Source organism: Schistocerca piceifrons, chromosome 3 (genome assembly GCF_021461385.2).
Source record: "Schistocerca piceifrons isolate TAMUIC-IGC-003096 chromosome 3, iqSchPice1.1, whole genome shotgun sequence".
NCBI classification, from domain to species: Eukaryota; Metazoa; Arthropoda; class Insecta; order Orthoptera; family Acrididae; genus Schistocerca; species Schistocerca piceifrons.
In genome coordinates, this window is record NC_060140.1 from 147686118 (window position 1) to 147705277 (window position 19160).

Sequence of the window (19160 nt, forward strand, 5' to 3'; positions counted from 1 at the left end):
CAGTTTCCTACATTGTTTGTACAAGTGATATAGGACAGTGGTAAAACTAGTTAGTTTACAATACAGTAGTCACTTTGACTACATTGTTGACATAATAAAAATGCATATAATGTAGGTTGGTGTACTAAATCGCTTCTACATGAGATAATAGCAGTTATTATGTGAGATGACATGATAAGCACACTGTAAACTATATTATGAGTTGACAATTAGTGAAATTTGCTAAATAAGGATGTTGCACATGCACATAATGTGCCACTTCACAGATATCCTTCCAATGGACTATTTAAGATGCTACGTGACCAGAACTTGCCACAATTTGCTCATGCTCTGGGATCAATGTCAGCTGCACCAAGCAGCCCATGTGTAGGCCATCAGCAATAGTTCCAGCGTGGGCCACAGTTTCCGACCGAATGTCAGTGAAGTGTGGCCTAGTAATCCAATTGGGCTCCTCCTGCAACACTGTGCCAACATTGCCTATGATATCAGCTGTCTGAGCCCATTGGTACCCTCTTGTTCCAGAAGCCACCACTGGTTCGAGCTCTGATCTCCCATCAGCTGCCAGTACTACACTGACATCTCTCCAGCCAGCCTGCACCTCACCAAACAACACTTAGGGCATTGTCACCTGGCCGAGCCAGTTTGGCAGTCTTGTGCCTCAGAGACTGCTTTTCGTTTGAACATTGGTCTCCCATTGGCTGCCAGTGCTCTGCTAATGGCGAACAGGCCAGCCTTTGCCTCGACTGAGCAACACACCATCTAGGACCTTAAACTGGACTCCAGTTGGGAGACCACATCATTCTACCCAAAGTGGCTATTATTTTGTAATTCATGTCAGAACTGTGAACTGTTTATTTAAATGTCTTTACTAATTAATGTGTTTCTTTCATGGTAACCAACTTTATTATGTGCTGTCCTTGCCACCATGTAATGACAAAAGACAAAAAAATAAACAATAACCCAATGCAGCTATTTTCATAATATGAAGTAGATGAAAGCAGTGTAACTGGAAAAATGCATCTGATAACACATCAAAACTTCAACAAACTTCCTGCAAAATATTACAGAGTTAAGCATTCAGTTAATTTCATTAACTAATTTTATTACATTGCTTAAATGTAAAATAGTCATGCAACTTTGCATTGGAATAACACAATACAGAGATGAATATCCCTACAAAAATCTTGTTTTAATACATAGAGAGCTACTTTTTGTGTGTATGTAAATGCAAATCATGCATTTACTTACCTCTGGGAACCTTCTTCCTGGATGTTATGAGAAATGGTTCAGCAGTACCTATTACAGATCCTAATTCTGAAGCCCAAGTATCCCCATTACAGCATGCAAATGCCCCTGTTGACAGAACGATATTATTGAGAACACTTCTAGTAATTCGAGACAGTGTTTCAATATGAAAAATAAGTAACATACCTAACACTCCAAGGCTTAGCCACGAGGAACGATAATCCCTGAGGAAATCTACAGGCCTCTCACCACAACCAGAGTCCAGAAGGTACAGCAATGCTAGTTGTGTTGCCATGCCACCATTACATAGCACTTGGATCCAATTTCTCTGGCCTCCTATTGAGAAGATTGTACACAATTAATAATTTTGTAGTCCTTTAATACATCAATGCAAATGTGTTGCTAATGATTCATTCAAAACCTTTGAAGTTATTATTTATTATAAGAATATTATATGATACGCCACTCCAAAAGTAAGCCTCATCGAAATAGATATCAGAATGTGTGAAATTTTTGTTTGCTGGGGGGGCCAACACAATTTAAACTTTGCTCTCACCAAGCACAAAGCTATCTGTAAGGGGTCAAAATATTTTTACAATGCCTCACAGATTCACAACTTGATGGCCAGCATCCTTCTTCTGTCACTTCTTCCCACTTGCTGCCCAGCATGTTGTCAGCTGTGATCCACCTGTTGTCCTCTCGTTTATTATTAATTTTCATTGTTTGTGCTACCTCCCTCTCTCAAATGTTTTGTCTGCTACATACTGTATTTTCACTCATTACTTTTTCTCATGCACCATGTCCAAAACACAGCTATGTTTTATTACACTTTCACCCTTCATTAAGTACTCATCTTTGTTGCCTGACACTGCAGCTGTCATCTGTGCATGACACCTTGAGCCTCCTGATCATATTGCTATCTACAACAGAAAAAATCTACTGCTTGAAATCTTATGTGTAAAGAACTTTTGCTTGTCTCTATCTGTTCCACTATTGCATGTACTTTGGCCTGGAAAGCTACTGAAGCAAACTAAAAAAATGACACATTATATAACAGAAAATATATATACACATGGAACTGATATTCAACTGAGATTTGTGGCTAAAACATATGGAGTGGCTGAGGGGAGGATGAGGCACAGAGGGAGAAGCAGTCGAGGGAAGGGAGGCTCACAGCTGAGAAGGAAGGGTGGGGGAGAGGTTGCAAGAGAACATGACATAATGTGACACTGTTGGTGCAGATTAATGCAGTAAAGTGGAAGGCATGAGGACTGGGTGTGAGACAGGACAAGCAGTGATTGAATGCAGAAGGATTGTGGGATCAAAGAATGTGTTGTAAAGACAACTCACATCTTCATAATTCAGAGACTCTGGCATTGGAAAGAGGATTAGGATGTCATGGGTTCCAAAGCAGCAGTGTTGATATATGACATGACTACTTTTTCACAGGTAGCCCTGCTTCTCATATTGTAAGATGGGTCTATCAGGGAACTGGAATAAGATGTGCTGAGCTAGAGAGTAGCATAGGTCTTGCACCTAGGTCTCCCTCATAGATAGAAATAATGTGTAAATTGGTATTCAGTAGGTGTGGCATAATGATGGACCAGGATATTTTGAAGATTAGGTCGGCAGTGGAATACTACTCTGGAAGAAGTAGGGAGGACTGTGTGAAGAAGATTTCTCTTTTTGGGCACAATGATGAGTAATCACAGCCCAGGAAAATAAAGTGATTACATTGTTTGTGTCTGTCATAGAATAGTAACGTTTCCTGTTCCAAGGTCCCCTTGACGCAAAACCCACAATCACATAGTTTAGAAACCTGACTGACAATATCCTTACCCATAACTACTTCTCTTTCAAGGGGATAACATACAAGCATATCCAATGGCACTGCGATGGACATCCATATGGCACCCTCCTATAGCAAACCTGTTCATGGGCCATCTAGAGGAAAACATTGTAAGCACCTAAGATCTTAGACAACTGTCTCCTTTACATTAATTCATGGTACTATCAGCAACCTTATTCCAGGGACTAGACAACCTATCTCCATTCCTTTACATCCTCTATATTTTCTCTCCTGCCTGCTTCACCTAGTCCTCTTCCACCCAACATGCCACTTACTCGACATTGGATCCCACCTCCCTGTTGTTTCGTAAAAAGTTTTGTTCACAGCAAGGCCATCAACCATAAATGGTACATCCATTTTTATAGCTACAACATCTCTTCTGTAAAGTCTACGCACCCATCAATGATGTGTATGCAATGATGAGAATCACTTGTAAAGTAGGAAGTCCTTCATACACAGGCACTAGTCTCCAAGCCTAGTCCACAAATTCATTTGAGTCATATCCGTACATGCTCCTAGTCCTCCAACAAATCCCACAGATCAACATCAAAGGAGACCAGCCCCAATTATCAAACATCACCTCGGACTCAAATAACTTAACCAATTGCTCCAATCCTTCACCATAGGTTCAACTACCTATTACCAATGCACAAAAATTAATAACATCCTTCCAAAAATCGTTCTCATTCCACATGAAGTGGTAATCTGCCATCCTCCCAATCTGAAAAATATCCTGGTTCATCCTTACATCACACCTACCCCAGCCACATTGAAACATGTCATATTCCAGTAGAAAACCTATCCTTGCTCTCACCCACCACATCCTATTCCAGTCCCTTGATAGGCATATTCCACTATAACACAGGATTCTTTGTGGGCATGACCACTAATTAGCTGTCCTCCTGAATGAATGGCCATTGTCAACTGTGGTCAAAAGCAAAGTTGACCACCTAGTGACAGCACATTCTATTGAGCACATATTACTGCTAGCCCCTGGCCCAGCTACACTCACTTCTAGTCCTGCTGCCAAACCTAGTGATTGGATGGTGGTTGATTGGGGGAGGGGATGAAACAGTGAGGTCATGGGTCACTGATCTACAGTGGTAGAAAACAGGCGAGGAACAACATGAGCGGCACAGTCTAGTGAAGGGGAAGGGAAAATGGGTAAACAAAGAGGTAAAAAGGAACGTCAGCACAGCAGGAAGAGTAAAGAACAGGAGTGGGAGAGGGACAGGAAGTCGAGAGCAGGGGCACCCCAGTGATGCTACGTGCATTGGTGCACCAACTCCATCGCCATCCTTTCCTGATTTCCACGCAATACCATGATTACTACACAATAGGGACAACACCAGAGGAGGAAGACACAAGGAAGGGGAAACAAAATGGCACAAAAGACCATACAAAATGTTGGGAAAAGGGGGCAGAACGTAACCAGTATGGAGGCAATGCCAAGGCCTCTATAACCAACATCCACGCTAACTGAGGGACTCCAATTCCAGTGGGAAATTCAGGTACTTAAACCTGGGAGGACAAACAACTTGTGTGAAGATAACTGAGGGCAGACATAACCAGGGGAGAGTTGTCCACTAACACCCAGGATAAAAGGTGGAGGCATTCCAGCAAAATATGGATGACTATGAGGGGGACCCCACAATTATGAAGGTGGGAAAGGGGGGGGGGGCACAGATCATTGTGGAGGAGCCAAAACAGGGTGTATATGCAGACAAAGAAAAAAACGCCCAGGTTTCTCCCGGATTTACCGGCCAAAAAAAAACCTCTTTCTCCTGAATGAAAATATGCTTTTTCATGTTAAGTGACAGTATACTTTCCCTCTGGATTGTAAAACTTATCAATACTTTGAATGGTTAAGGTTTTATACACTTGTGTAGAACCTCCCGCCACTTTAGGAAATGAACCACAGAAAAAAAAGTGTTTTGGAAAGCTCTTTGATTTGCAGCAACGTGCACGCTGCATATTTTCGTATTATGAATGTATATAGTCAAATTATACCAAACACATAATGTTAGTTTTCAAAGCATTGAAATCGAGATCGCAATGCGCTTTTGTAAGCCAATCATAGTTCATGTCATGTGATCTAACCAGTCGATGATAGCAGGTATTCATCATGTTTACACGGGGCTCCCAAAACAGGATTTTCTAAACTGATCTCCCAATACTGCTTCTGGATAGTCATGCAGACACTTCAAAATCAATTCTGGAAATTTGCTTCTTGTTGACGATTTCCCAATTCCCCAATCGATTTTCGCTCCCATGTGAACACAGCCAGCATTGAAACGTGCTTGGGCTGTGAGGTTTCATCTTGTTTTTAAAAATTTTGGTTAATATTGATGGAGTTGCTTTTTGTACAGTGAAGTATAAGTAGAAATATTAGACCATATTAGACACCTCATCTAACTGAAGAGAAATAGTGACTGTGCTGACTAAGTCATAAACTATATCTGCTATTTTCCGGGATCCGTAGTTAACTGGGCTAGCAAATTCGCTTCAGACTTTAACATGCAAACATGACAGCGAAAAATGGATTCCGAAATTCGGTTTTCATCTTCCAGAAGATGTGTTGCATGTGAATGTAGTGATTCAGAGCATACGGCATGTGATGTAGTCAGCCTAAAGCAACATCCCTGTTAAGTAGTGCGAACACACAAATAGGGAAAGTTAATGGTTTAAATTAATGTACATAGTGCAGCTACAAAAAAAGCTATGCTTTCATATATAACATTTGTCTTTTTTGCGCATGTTACACTTTGATACATCACCCAAATGCAAAATGTGCCAGTAAAATTTTATGATATACAGGACATAAAATCCCGTCTGAGGCCTGTGATCATTTTTACATTAATAATTGGCAACCAATGCTGCACAATTGCAATAAGGTCATGAGATGTTCAATTGACTCTTTTATTAGAACATTTTACACTTTTTGGGATTACACACATCTTCAGACATCACAAATTTCAACTCCTTCCTAACCAACCAGGCATGCAGCCTTAAGAACTGAAAGAAATAAAACATATGACTACAAATGTGACACAAGTAGTCTTGAAGCAGAGTATACACTCTGCTTAGGTTGTAGTTATAGTCATATGTTATTGGACACTTTCTTTGAGTTGTTAAGGCTGGACGTCTGTGATGTCTGAAGGTGTGTGTAACCCCAAAACGTGTAACACCTTCTAATAAAAGAGTCAATTGAACATCTCATGACTTTATTGCAATTGTACTGCATTGGTTGCCAATTATTAAGTAAAATTTTAAGTAATGACATAAATGCCTGGTCTTCTGGGCTCAAAATTCTTCTAAGCGGTTGGCCCTCAAAGTGTTAAGCTTTAAATGAAAACCAAACACTCAGTGATTTAAGAAATTCAAAGCACGTTTGCACACGTAACATAACTCATATTGCATAAAGTAAAATGTATTTTGAAAGTAACGCTTTTCAAACAACCAATTGAAATATTTTCCCACGACTTGTTAGAATTTGTTTCTGCAGTTGTCAGAGTGTGCCAGAAAATGGTATTACTGTTCCTGCACAGATACAATGACGTAGGTAGTCTGTATGTTCATATGTACACTATGTGATCAAAAGTATCCGGACACCTGTCTGAAAATGACTTACAAGTTCATGGCACCCTCCATCGGTAATGCTGGAATTCAATATGGTGTTGGCCCACCCTTAGCCTTGATGACAGATTCCATTCTCGCAGGAATACATTCAATCAGGTGCTGGAACGTTTCTTGGGGAATGGCTGCCCATTCTTCATGAAACGCTGCACTGAGGAGAGGGATCGAAGTCGGTCAGTGAGGCCTGGCATGAATTGGCACTCCAAAACATCCCAAAGGTGTTCTATAGGATTCGGGTCAAGACTCTGTGCAGGCCAGTCCATTACTGTCATGTAATCACTCTGCCACAGGCCATGCATTATGAATAGGTGCTTGATTGTGTTGAAAGATGCAATCGCCATCCCCAAATTGCTCTTTAACAGTGGGAAGCAAGAAGGTGCTTGAAACATCAATGTAGGCCTGTGCTGTGATAGTGCCATGCAAAGCAACAAGGGGTGCAAGCCCCCTCCATGAAAAACACGATCACACCATAACACCACCGCCTCCAAATTTTACTGTTGGCACTACACATGCTGGCAGATGACATTCACCAGGCATTCACCATACCCACACTCTGCCATTGGATCACCACATTCTGTACTGTGATTCGACACTCCACATGACGTTTTTCCACTGCTCAATTTTCTAACAGTTACACTCCTTGCACCAAGCAAGGCATTGTTTGGCATTTACCGGCATGATGTGTGGCTTATAAGCAGCCGCTCAACCATGAAAATCCAAGTTTTCTCGACTCCCGCCTAACTGTCAGAGTACTTGCAGTGGATTGTGATGCAATTTGGAATTCCTGTGTGATGGATTGGATAGATGTCTGCTTATTACACATTACGACCCTCTTCAACTGTCGGCGGTCTCTTATCAGTCAACAGACGAGATCGGCCTGCACGCTTTTGTGTTGTACGTGTCCTTTCACGTTTCCACTTCCCTATCACATTGTAAACAGTGGACCTAGGGATGATTAGGAACATGGAAATCTAGTGTACAGACATATGACACAAGTGAACCCAATCACCTGACCACGTTCGAATTCCGTGAGTTCTGTGGAGCGCCCCATTCTGCTCTCTCAAGATGTCTAATGACTACTGAGGTCATTGATATGGAGTACCTGGTGATAGGTGGCAACTCAATGCACCTAATACGAAAAACATATGTTTTTAGGGGTGTCTGGATACTTTTGATCACATAGTGTATATGGCATTAAGTGATCTTACATAATGTCATAAACGAAACAGGACATCAGAGGATACTCCAAAAGCATTGGAATTTCGTAACCCTACTAAAATGCATAATTCGACTTAAACAGCACATTCGTATGTCCAGATTCACAAAGAAGTAGGCCTCAAGCTGATATTAAACTTTTCAGTAAGGTTTTTGGAATGCAAATTTTCTTGGAGTACCACTGTTGTATTATCTACTATTTAGTTCTTTATTATGGCATGTCATACGTCCCAAAAGATAACAACGTGCACTTGAAATTCTGCAAACAGTCGACAGTAGCTAATAGTGTTCCAAATAAATTGTCTGTCTCTGCAAAAAAGATTAATCAAAGCCAAATTTTTTTAGCAAATCAACAAAAATTACTTGATGGTTCTGCAAGGCAATTAATAGCTGACTGCCAAAAACCAGGAAATAAAATAAGAAAACTGAAACTAATAAAATTCTTAGCCTTCCATAATTATGTGAATATTTTAATTCACTTTATAGTCTCAGCCACAGAAATATGTTTTGTTTTTGAGAGCTGTAAACCAAGAGGAAACAGCAAAATCACTAAACGTAAACACAGTTCACGTGGAGATTACCCCTCACAGCCCACAACAACTCAGACTGCTCTGCGAATGCACAAACCTTGCAGCGTGTTTCTGGGTAGCATCTGACTGCTTGTTGCTGCTGCTGATACAGCTCGTGCCGAATTACCTTGGATAAAGCTAACAGCCAGACTTCAAGTAGCCAGAAGTGGGAGAAAGACTACTCATACGCGACTCAACTGTGCATGCACATAAGCCTGCTGGCAACTGCTCAAACAAACCTATGTTAACCACTGTGATATCACGCCAATCAGAAGCAGTTTGTTGTTATGAACTGTTGCATAGTCTTCGTCCTAAAGCCTTTGACACATTTTGCTGTTGGCAGACGCTTGGTGTGCACTGTTTTTTGTTGCCGCAAATGGCGCATTTCCTTTGCAACTTAAGTTTCATTTATTTTTTTCCTCGTTTATGTTTTATTGCTGCAGTTTTATATTGCAGTAATGGGCTAAAGTAAAATTCTTTGTTAGAGTATCAATTCTTACCAGGCAAAACTACAAAAATTTTAACTGAAAACCAAAACAATGAAAAATTCCTGGAATTTTTAAAAATTTCCAGGTTTTCCTTGTTTTCCTCTGGATGAAAAAATTCCTGAGTTTTTCCTGGATTTCCCAGTTGTCCCTGAAAAAAACATGGGTCAGCATAGTATGGCCAATAGAAAGCTGGCAGAGGGTGGTAGATTCCCACCAGAAGATGTGGGGGGAAGAATGTCATATGGTTGGAGTCTCCCTGGCTGCGTGAAGTTTATTAGACCACGGGGATAGCTCCCCCAAGAGTTGGCCTACAATTGAGCAAAAAGTGATTTGACGTAAAGCCACAAATTCGCCCCTAGAGGGATCATGGAGAATGGGAGTAGGTTGTTGCCCCCCACACCCACCAGCCAGATGATCAGCAAGTTCACTACTTGGGATGCCCACATGGCCAGGGACCCATAGGAAATCAAACGAACATGCAGAAGTGCCAAGATTAGTGAGAAGGTCGTGGATGGTAGAGATCAAGGGGTGGTGGGAAAATGACAGAAGTAGCCTGAAGGAGAGAATATGGGAAGAGGACAAGGAGGGGAGATGGAAATGGCAGAAGAGAGAAGTGAGGCAGAGCTCAAAGAGTAAACTCCCCCGAGAACAGGCAGCAGGGTGGCGACTTCCTGCAACCGTGAAAAGAACAGAAAAGGCGGGGTGAATAGAGGAAGAACAGATATTGATGATGTAAGAAACCAGGAGTTGTGACCACCACAACGAAAGGGAAGCAGTCTCAGTGTCAAACAGACAAATATCTATAGGGCTATAGTCCATTTAATATTACTTGATAATAGACATGTGTCACCTGCCACTGTGGTGTTGCTACATCAGTCACCAGCTGCTGCTCATTTATAGGTGACACACAAACACAGCAAGTCACTTCACTAATGCTATTAATGTGAAACACACAGCAATGTGGGCAGTGGCCATCATGAGATATGTCGGAAACATTAGATGCTTCATCAACAGCTGATTTTAAGTGACCAATTACTAAATTGTGGCAGGAGACATGTTTTGTAGCCCTTAATTTACACTCATGTCCTAAGCTAACCACAGCCTCATGATGTGTAATGTATCCGAGAAAGTGGTGGTTAAGAATCTGCAGCTGAAATCACTATTTTTTTTTTTTTTTTTGGTTCATGGCTATTAAAGCTAATCTCTACAAGCAAACTCAAAACAGAAAATGTTCAGTTTCAGCACTAAAAGCAAACTGCAATTTGTTGCTATCGTTGTTTACTTGAAACCAGCCTGTCACTTGCTATGTGGCCTGCCGCTTTGCCAACTGATGAGCAATCCTCGTTGGCATTTGGATGTACATTATAAACAACACAGGCAGAATCCAGACAAAAAAAAAAAGAATGATAGGTAGGAAAATAAGAGAAAGTAAAAAAGTCAATACAATGATGAAAATACATGGCAGAGAATTAGAAATAAAAAATTACATTTAAACCAATTAATTGATAATCAAACTGTTTTGAGTAGATTTAGAAACAAAAAAGTTTCATATTTGACGAGATTTGAACCTACAACCTTCAACGTGGCAGGTTAATATGCCAACCACTGAATCAAGATGTTATATTTTCGACTGTATTCACCAGTCACAATGATGGAATGCAGCCTTCAAAATCTTGGTTCCACACAATGCAGTGTGAAGCTTATCCGATGTAAGCCAATCTCTGTGATTATGGTAACCACATATATGACACCGAGTTGTGTCTTATGCGGAAGTATCCCAAGAGTGCTGGGTGTGGAACATGTATTTCATTAGCATCATTGTGTGTGTGTGTGTGTGGGGGGGGGGGGGATGTTTGTTGTGTGATTATCATGTTTGATGAAATATGAAATAAAAGTGCCACACCCATGATTCAGGATCCAAACACTTCAAGAAAGAGTGTCAGACAAGGAACAGGAAACGAATTGACCAGGCATGATGCTGAGCAGTGATTGGAGGAAACCAGCTCCAACACGTGAAGTATTAACTATCACGTAATTTTAACCAGACTATAGTGTGAATGGCACCGATGGCTAAACGGCTACCATGACAGTGAACTGAGTACATGAGGAGCAATGTAGAGGGGCAAGTGATCCATAAATTTGACGACCATAGTCCAGACAAGACAGAACTAATGCCAGATAAAGATGGAGAAGACTTGAACAATCCACACCACAAGAGGTGGGAGCAAGGAAGCGAAGAACACGCAGTTTACAAAAACAGCCGACCTTCAGAAGGTGGATATGAGGGCAACCAAATATGCTTGTTATCATAAAGAAGACCAAATAAATGGAACTGGGGCATGACTGTCCTGTGTTGGGCACTGAAGGAGTTTATGAATACTCAATGCTGAGGGTATAGGTGTTGGGTGTCTAGGTAAAGCTCCGGATAAGGTTGGACAGTAGCACAGTGACAGAAATGCACCACTCTCAGCTTAAGGGGGGAGATCTGAAAACAGTGCAAGAGTGTCGACACAGAAGCACACTGGATGGTACCCTAGAGCTGTCACTCTGCAGACACCACCAAATAGGAGCTAGTGCAAATACAGAAATTATCAACATGTAGCACAGCGGTGACCAATGGTCCAGCGGGAGCCATTAGTCCATTAATAGCAATAAGAAAAACAAGGACAGTTAGTATGGAGCCATGTGGAATGCCATTCTCCTGTTTCTGTGGAGAGCTGAGAATGGTGCCACTTGAACTCTGAATGACGAGTGGGACAGATGCTGGAAAATAAAAATCGCAAGAGGGCCATGCAGACCCCACTCATGACGTGTATGTAAGATGTGATGGCAGCAAGCTGTGTCATAGACATTACAAAGCTCAAAGAAAACTACAAGGTCTGCTGAACTGCAGTTTCTGACTAAAGACCATCCCTCCTGAAAGCCACACTGATAAGGGAGATAAAAGGTAACGAGATTTGAAGACCCAACTGAGCTGATGGGCCACCATCTGTTCAAATACCTTGTAGGTGACATCGGTGAGACTGGCTGGCTGGTAACTATGAAGGGATGATGGATCCTTGCCAAGCTTAAGGACAGGAAGCACAATACTGTCTCTCCACTGAGAGGGAAAAATTCCTTGAAGACAAATACCGTTAAACACCCGGAGGAGATATTATCGTTATGGAGGACTGAGGTGCTGAAGCAATTCATTAGGGATGGAATCAGGACCAGGACTGAATCATTGGAAGAAGAGAGGGCCACAATAAGTTCCCATTCATTGCAGGATTCTGCCTGACAAGAGGTAAAATATAAGTAAGAAGCTTCAGCCCACTGTTTCCTGAGGAGGAAGGTAGCTGGATAAGAGGCTAACACCAATGCTATCACAAAATGGGTCGCAAAAGCTTAATGCAAGAACTGATGGATCCATACAAAGGCCATCTAGAGGGACAAGGCCTAGAATGGAAGACTGCTGACAACCTTAGAGGGTGCAGAGTGTAGCCCACACCCATGACGAAGGGACAGAAGAACCCAGGGAAGAGACAAAGGGTCCCCAACACATCCACTTGCTCTGTTTGATTAACTAATAGGCTTTAGTGTGAAGATGTTTAAAGGTAATAAGACCAGTGGAGGACGGGTGCCACTTAAGATGTTGCAAGGTGTGATGGCAATCACAGATGCTGGTGGGCATGAATTATCTTACTGGTTAGATCACGAACAACTTCATTGATACAACCTAACAAAGAAGGTGGAAACATGATCTGGGAGGGCAATCACTACGATTGAAAGCCCAGTGAGGTAAGCTGGTCATCAGGAGGTGGGAAGGGAATCAGAGAATCAATGGGAAGTTGTCACTATTGCAGAGGTCATTTTGTGGCAACCAGTGGAAGGGAAATAGAGCAAAACGTCAATGGCAGAGAAAGGGCTATATGAGGCACTAAAATGAGTAGGGGAACCATCAGTAAGAAGGCACAGGTCATGGTCCACAAGCAACTGGTCAATGAGGAGCCACCACCTAGACAATAAAGCACTGACCCTCAATGGGTGATGGGAATTAAAATCCGCAAGGAGGAAGAAGGGAAGGGAGAGTTGCTGAAGGAGGGCAGTGGGTGTACATGGCCTGTCAAGAGGAAGATAGAGATTGCATACCCTGACCACAGATCCAAGTGGACCTGTACAGCAAGCACTTCTAGTGTCGTATGAATGGGGATCTATGTACTAACAGCGTATACACGGACCAATGTGCAAATGCCACCAGAAGCCCTCAAAGGACCGACCTGGTTCCAACAGAATGCAAGGATCCTACAATGGGTCAGTGAATGAGTGTCAGTAAAGTGAGATTCCTGGAGAATGATACAAACTACCGAGTAAAAGGAAATAAGGGACTGCAACTCTGGTAAGTGATGGTAGTATCCATTACAGTTCCATTGAATAAGCATGGAGTGGGGTCTCACTGGGGAAATGGGGGGGATGGGATGAATGAGCTGGAGCCATTCACACTGCTGAGTCACCATTTGCCATCAACAAGGACAGTGAGACAACACAAATAAGACGTGAGACTCAGGTTGCCGGAGGGAGGGGAGATTGACCTATGGAGGCACCAGAAGTGTGTTATCTGGGACTTATGTTTCTTCTTCTTTATCACAGGTCAAGGTGGGTAGGGCACGCACGCGCGCGCGCCCACACACACACACACACACACACACACACACACACACACACACACACACACACACACACACAGAGAGAGAGAGAGAGAGAGAGAGAGAGAGAGAGAGAGAGAGAGAGAGAGAGAGAGAGGGAGAGGGAGAGGGAGAGGGAGAGGGAGAGGGAGAGCAGGCTTTTGCAAGGTACAGAACTGAGAGAGAGCAGTAGGCCTCTGGGCACATGTACTGTGAGTCCCACGGCCAAGTTGTGGTAGCAGGCCTCTCTGGCCTGGGAGATGTCCGGGGAGGAGGAGGTTGGTGTCCCAGGAGGAGTCCTATCACTGGCAGGTGCCAAATAAAGGGGACACTTCGCTGTCTGGGGTGGGGGAGTGGACCTGGAGGGCAGGGTGTGGGAACTGCAAGGGAGGGGAGGGGAGAGGAGAGGAGAGGGGGGGGGGGGAGGAACTGGGTATGGAAAAGTGGGAAGGGCAAAGTTAGATGTCAGTGACACAGGGTAAAGACAGTCATATTTCTGATGAGCCTTGTCATAGGATAAACAATCAATGGACTCTTGTGCCCTTCTTCTCTTTATTATAAACTGGGCAATCTGGCAAGCATGAAGAGTGATAGTCATGACAATTAACACACACAGGCAGCTGAACACAGGGGCTTCCCTCATGGAGTGGCTGTTCATATTCTACAGAGGATCCTCCATACAGGGATAAGATGGTCCTCTGTACAGGGCACGGTATGAGCCACATCATGGGTGGCAGGGCATACAGTTTCAGATGACACTGTGAACACACAACCTTGACTTTCTCTGGGAGGGTATCTCCCTCAAATGCCAGAATAAAGGAACCAGTATTGATACAATTGTCCTAATGACCTTTCTGAACACACTGAACAAAGTGAATGCCCTGCCATTCCAGAATGGTCTGGAGTTCCTCATCAGTTTGAAAGATGAGGTCCCTCAGGTTGGGCAGCAGAAGAAGTTTTGATCAACAGCACATCCGGCCACATTTTACTGAGAGACTCCACTCCACCAAAATTGTCTTCAATATTTCCCACAAAAATTAATAGCTTGGAGGTGGTGAAAGTGTCCAGCTCAGTCACAGACCAGGTAATGCGGAAAGTGCTTCACCCCAAACCAGCAAGCCTTGCCCTTCTCCCATGGTGTAGCCAGGGAAGGGCAGGACGCAGGATCATAAGAAGCAGCGTTACATGGTCCATTGCCAACTAAAGAGATGGCCATAGAAGAATGCCCAATTTTTTTGGAGCCTAATGCATTTCATATGGAAAGCATCCACCCTGATACTGCTGATTCCGATCAGGGGCTGTTGGTGCCATCCAGCCACAGCAAGGGCCGTTTTGCACAGCAGCCATCATTGAGAGTTCCAATGCCCCAAAATGACAAGCAACTACACCTAGGAATGCACATTGAGGCAACAGCTCAGATATCGGAAGTGAGATCCTTGTGTTCTCAGGGGGCTCTGCCGATGGATGCATAACAGCCCCACCATACGGACTGGCTACACATGCTGGTGACTTATTGGGAGGGAGGGTGGCAGGGAGGAGGGAGGGAGGCAGGGAGGGAGGGAGGCAGGGAGGGATCGGGGAGGGAGGGATAGGGGAGGGAGGGGCGGCTACAGAGGGGGGGAAGGGGCCTACAGTGGGGAAGGAAGAGGGGAAGGAGATGCAACACGAACCCATGCTGTAAATGCTAGGGAGGGAGTTCTTCCCCAAATGGCTCACACTACAGAGAGAAAATTTAGAAGTGGAAGTCAAACCTCAAAGGTGGATCAAAACAATCAAAGAGGAAAGATGTAGAAGAAAAGGCAAGGGGAACAAAAACCAGAATGAATACAAGAAAGAAAGCAGGTGGATGGCCAAGTCGATATTAGTAAGAACACTGAGAAGGGAGAAGGAGGGGGCAGAGGGCAAAGAGCGAGGATGGGAGGGAGGAACACAAGGAAAGAAATACAACCCAGGAAGGAAGAATGAGCCGCAATAGCTCGGGGCCCCATGTGCATCGCACAAAAACTCATGAGAGAGCCATAAGCCCCTGGAGGGCCAAACCAATTGCACTCAATTAATCTACTATCTAACAGACTTCTGTGTTTCATTATGTAGTACATGCAACTCCTCCTGCCTATTCCATGGTTGATATCTCAGGTTCTTGTCTTATTCCCTTGTGGCCTCTCCCTCCCACCCATTAGTTACCCTTCCCTCCCCTCCCCAGCTTCTTTCTCCTCTCACTCATTCTACTTGTTCCAATCCCTTGTCCAGTGTTAGGACACTGTAACCATTCTTTATATCAGTTAGCTTCAACGCACAGTGTCCAAAATCTCAGCTACATTTTTCAGTCTTGTTTACATGTAAGTTGACTGCTAAATTCCTCAGCCATACAGTGAATCTTTACTCCTTGTATTATTTAAAAATATAGTAACAGTAATATGATGTGTGTAAGACAAATTTGTGGAGTTCAATGAACAGCATTACAGAAAAGTAACACCCTGCAAGTTGAACAGAACACAAACTTGATTACAAAATAATACAGTCCATAGCCAACAAGAATGTGCACAGCATGAATGTGACTGCAAGTGGAGTGACATACACAATCTAGATAGGATAGTAACACGAAACATTTTCATCAATGCAACTTCATGAACTGTGACTGACTTGAGGAGATTCAGGCAATACAGATATATTAAATAATTTCAAATTTTTTGTGCACTGATACTTCTGAAAAAAATGTCACTGAAATTCTTTATTTGTGTAATGCTATCAGCAACTGCTTTATCAATAACTTATTAGTACTGACACTGTGCGTGCAACTACTAAAATGTTTCATTTTATTCAGTTAAAACACAGCCAATTGTAGGATTTGCTCATGTGTTCCTCGTTTTTAATGAGGATGTGATGTCTGTAGCCACATTTCATTTGAATTCTCCCCTTTGATAGTGGAGCTGCAAATAAAAATAGAAAGGAATTGTAAAAGAATGACACATTACAAGGCTGACAACCACATCTCCTAATGGGGTATATTTTTCAGAAGGTCAACAGCACAGTTAATGGACAGGCACAAGGCAGAAGGGAGTGAGGAGAAGGACTGTTTCCCTGCACCCCGCTTCATCCCTCGAAGGAGTTCTTCTCAGCTTCTTGTTGTGCAGACTAGAATATGAGAACAGACTTCAATACAGCACTAATAGAACTTACGTAACATGGAGGGTTAGTAATTAATGTACAGTTTGTTGCAACAATTCTACAGTGACAGCATCTCAAAAACAATAAGATCAATTGAGATAAGTAGCTTCTGTACAGGAAAAATGTTGTTAAACTCCACCAAAATTAATGACAGAAGCAAATTTGCATAGCAAATAAGCTAGGTCCTCTATCCGTACATGTAAATCTTGTTATGAGAAACAAAATTTCTTCTTTTGAAAATTCTTGGGTGGAATAATATGTAAAATAAAGAAAAGCCACCTATAACTGACTAACATGTGGTGCATACAAACGCACAGTTGTAAATGGAACTAAACAGTATTTATACTAGCATCTGAGCTCTTGCTATTTCTCTAGTTGATGTACACAAACATTCCAACACAAGACCACAAAGACACCCAAATGCACGCGCCTGTGGCATGTGAATGATGTGAGGTGATTGGTTACCTTTCCTTTTTTTTAAGTATAAATTTCTTCTTTTCTTACTTTATATACAATAAGAATAAGCAGAAAAAAATTCTGTGGGATGGAGGAAATTTTGAAATGCACAGATTTTAATAAGTAAGTTGTAAATTACCTCCCTTGTGACTCCTTCCATAAATTACTTGGATATCTTGTACTCTCAAGTGCCTGTCTATCTGTCAATACACTATACTACACACACAATAAAATAAACCACTGCACATACATACATACATACCAATATTATGCCTACAAGTGTCAGTATGCAATAAAAATAGTAGCTAAACAACATCTCAATAATATTACTAGAAAACTACAGGTTTCTCAAAGAAAAAAGAAGTTTACTGAGCATATAGTGAAGCATTAACACCCCATAATGAATTAGCATCTACAACAGATACTTCACCCTACTAAAGTATTTCCTTAACTTATAAAATTGCTGTCTTATATCCAAAACTACCATAACTTACAAAATATCTACCATAACATCTCAAAAACTACAGAGCGAGAGACCATATACACTGTTGTCATTAGTTTTTGGTGTCCAAGTTAACACAGTTTTTGATCAAATTCAACTAATGGCATTACACAACAAAACAACAAATAGTACCTTCTTTGAAATCATCTTGCAGTTTGCGTTTCCTCTCAGAACGGAATTTTGTAGCCTTTGAAGATGTCACAAAAAATGTAAACAGGCATGCTAAGAAGCAGTAACTAGTCAATGTCAGCACAAATCCAACTATTACTCCTAGAACAGAGACAGAAATAAGCAGAGAGATCTATCATGACACACGCTAATAAATTTAATTACAGATGGCAGCCAGCTGGAAGGAATACCCAATATAGCACCACTTCTGTCCAAGCTCTTCCTACGAAGTCCCCAAGCAGCTACTGTCAGTGGAATCACTACTGATGCAAGCCATCTTGTAGGAGGAATCACAGGACCATCTAAAACATACAAAGTTACTCTATCAATAGAATACAGCGAAATGTTCCTCATGCTATTTGTTACGTGTTTATGAACTAAAAACAAAGCAATAGCTGCTGCAGACAGACACACTTTCCCTCCACCCCACCTAGCTGCTCACTTAAAAGTAATCTTGCCACAGTAGAATGTGTAACACAAATAATCTATTATTAATGCTTAGTGTCTTTTTTTGTTAATAGTTCAGTGTTGTACTGAGGTGTACAATGGCTAATTGTAGCAGTATCCCAACTTATGGCTATTAAACTGGAAAATAATGAGGAAGTGAAATTTCTTCAAAATCCCCAGCAACCCATTATGCAGTCTGCTCCAATTTTAGCTCTTTTCTCACAGCTTGTTTCAGCACATTTTAGATCTTAATGTCTAATTCCATATGCATAAAATGAGGATTGTTCAAAAGTAATTTCATCCAATATGAATTGTTTCATAACTGAATGTTTGATGGACTTTATTCTGCAAGCACAGTGTTAGTGAGACACAGTCTCATTGGAACTGTTCTGTATTCAAACAAAACTTTGTTTTGGTCAATGGAAAACATACTAAAGTTACAAAATAGACCTCTCCATAGTGATAGATATATAATTGTGCGTGGCATTTTGAATGCAAGGATAACAGAAAATTATTTTCTGATTAAAATTGCATTTGGAGCACTGTTCACATAAATTACCTAACTTTTTGCTCACATAACTCTGAAGACTACAGTTCTTTAACTGTGGCTCTTACACAATGGAATATGGGTGTTATCCAACTCATAATTCTCCTAACACATGGCTGCAACCCTTACTAGCTCTGGAAATATGTACATATCAATACATTAAATGTATTCCATTAGTGCCATACGTGCTGCAAGGCTTTCTGCCTTCC

At 42.0% G+C, this 19160-nt stretch overlaps 1 protein-coding gene across 4 annotated transcripts in view; it reads right to left on the reverse strand.

Moving 5' to 3' along the window:
- The window catches only part of LOC124789399 (transmembrane protein 19), a 106620-nt gene that overhangs the window by 77363 nt on the left and 10097 nt on the right, over window positions 1-19160 (reverse strand). For all 4 annotated transcript variants that reach the window (XM_047256736.1, XM_047256734.1, XM_047256737.1 and 1 more), the window contains exons 2-5: window positions 18149-18259; window positions 17922-18059; window positions 1432-1581; window positions 1249-1353 (exon numbers count right to left, since the gene is read on the reverse strand). In XM_047256736.1, the coding sequence (XP_047112692.1) occupies window positions 1249-1353; window positions 1432-1581; window positions 17922-18059; window positions 18149-18259 (504 nt within the window). The remainder of the gene's footprint in view (window positions 1-1248; window positions 1354-1431; window positions 1582-17921; window positions 18060-18148; window positions 18260-19160) is intronic.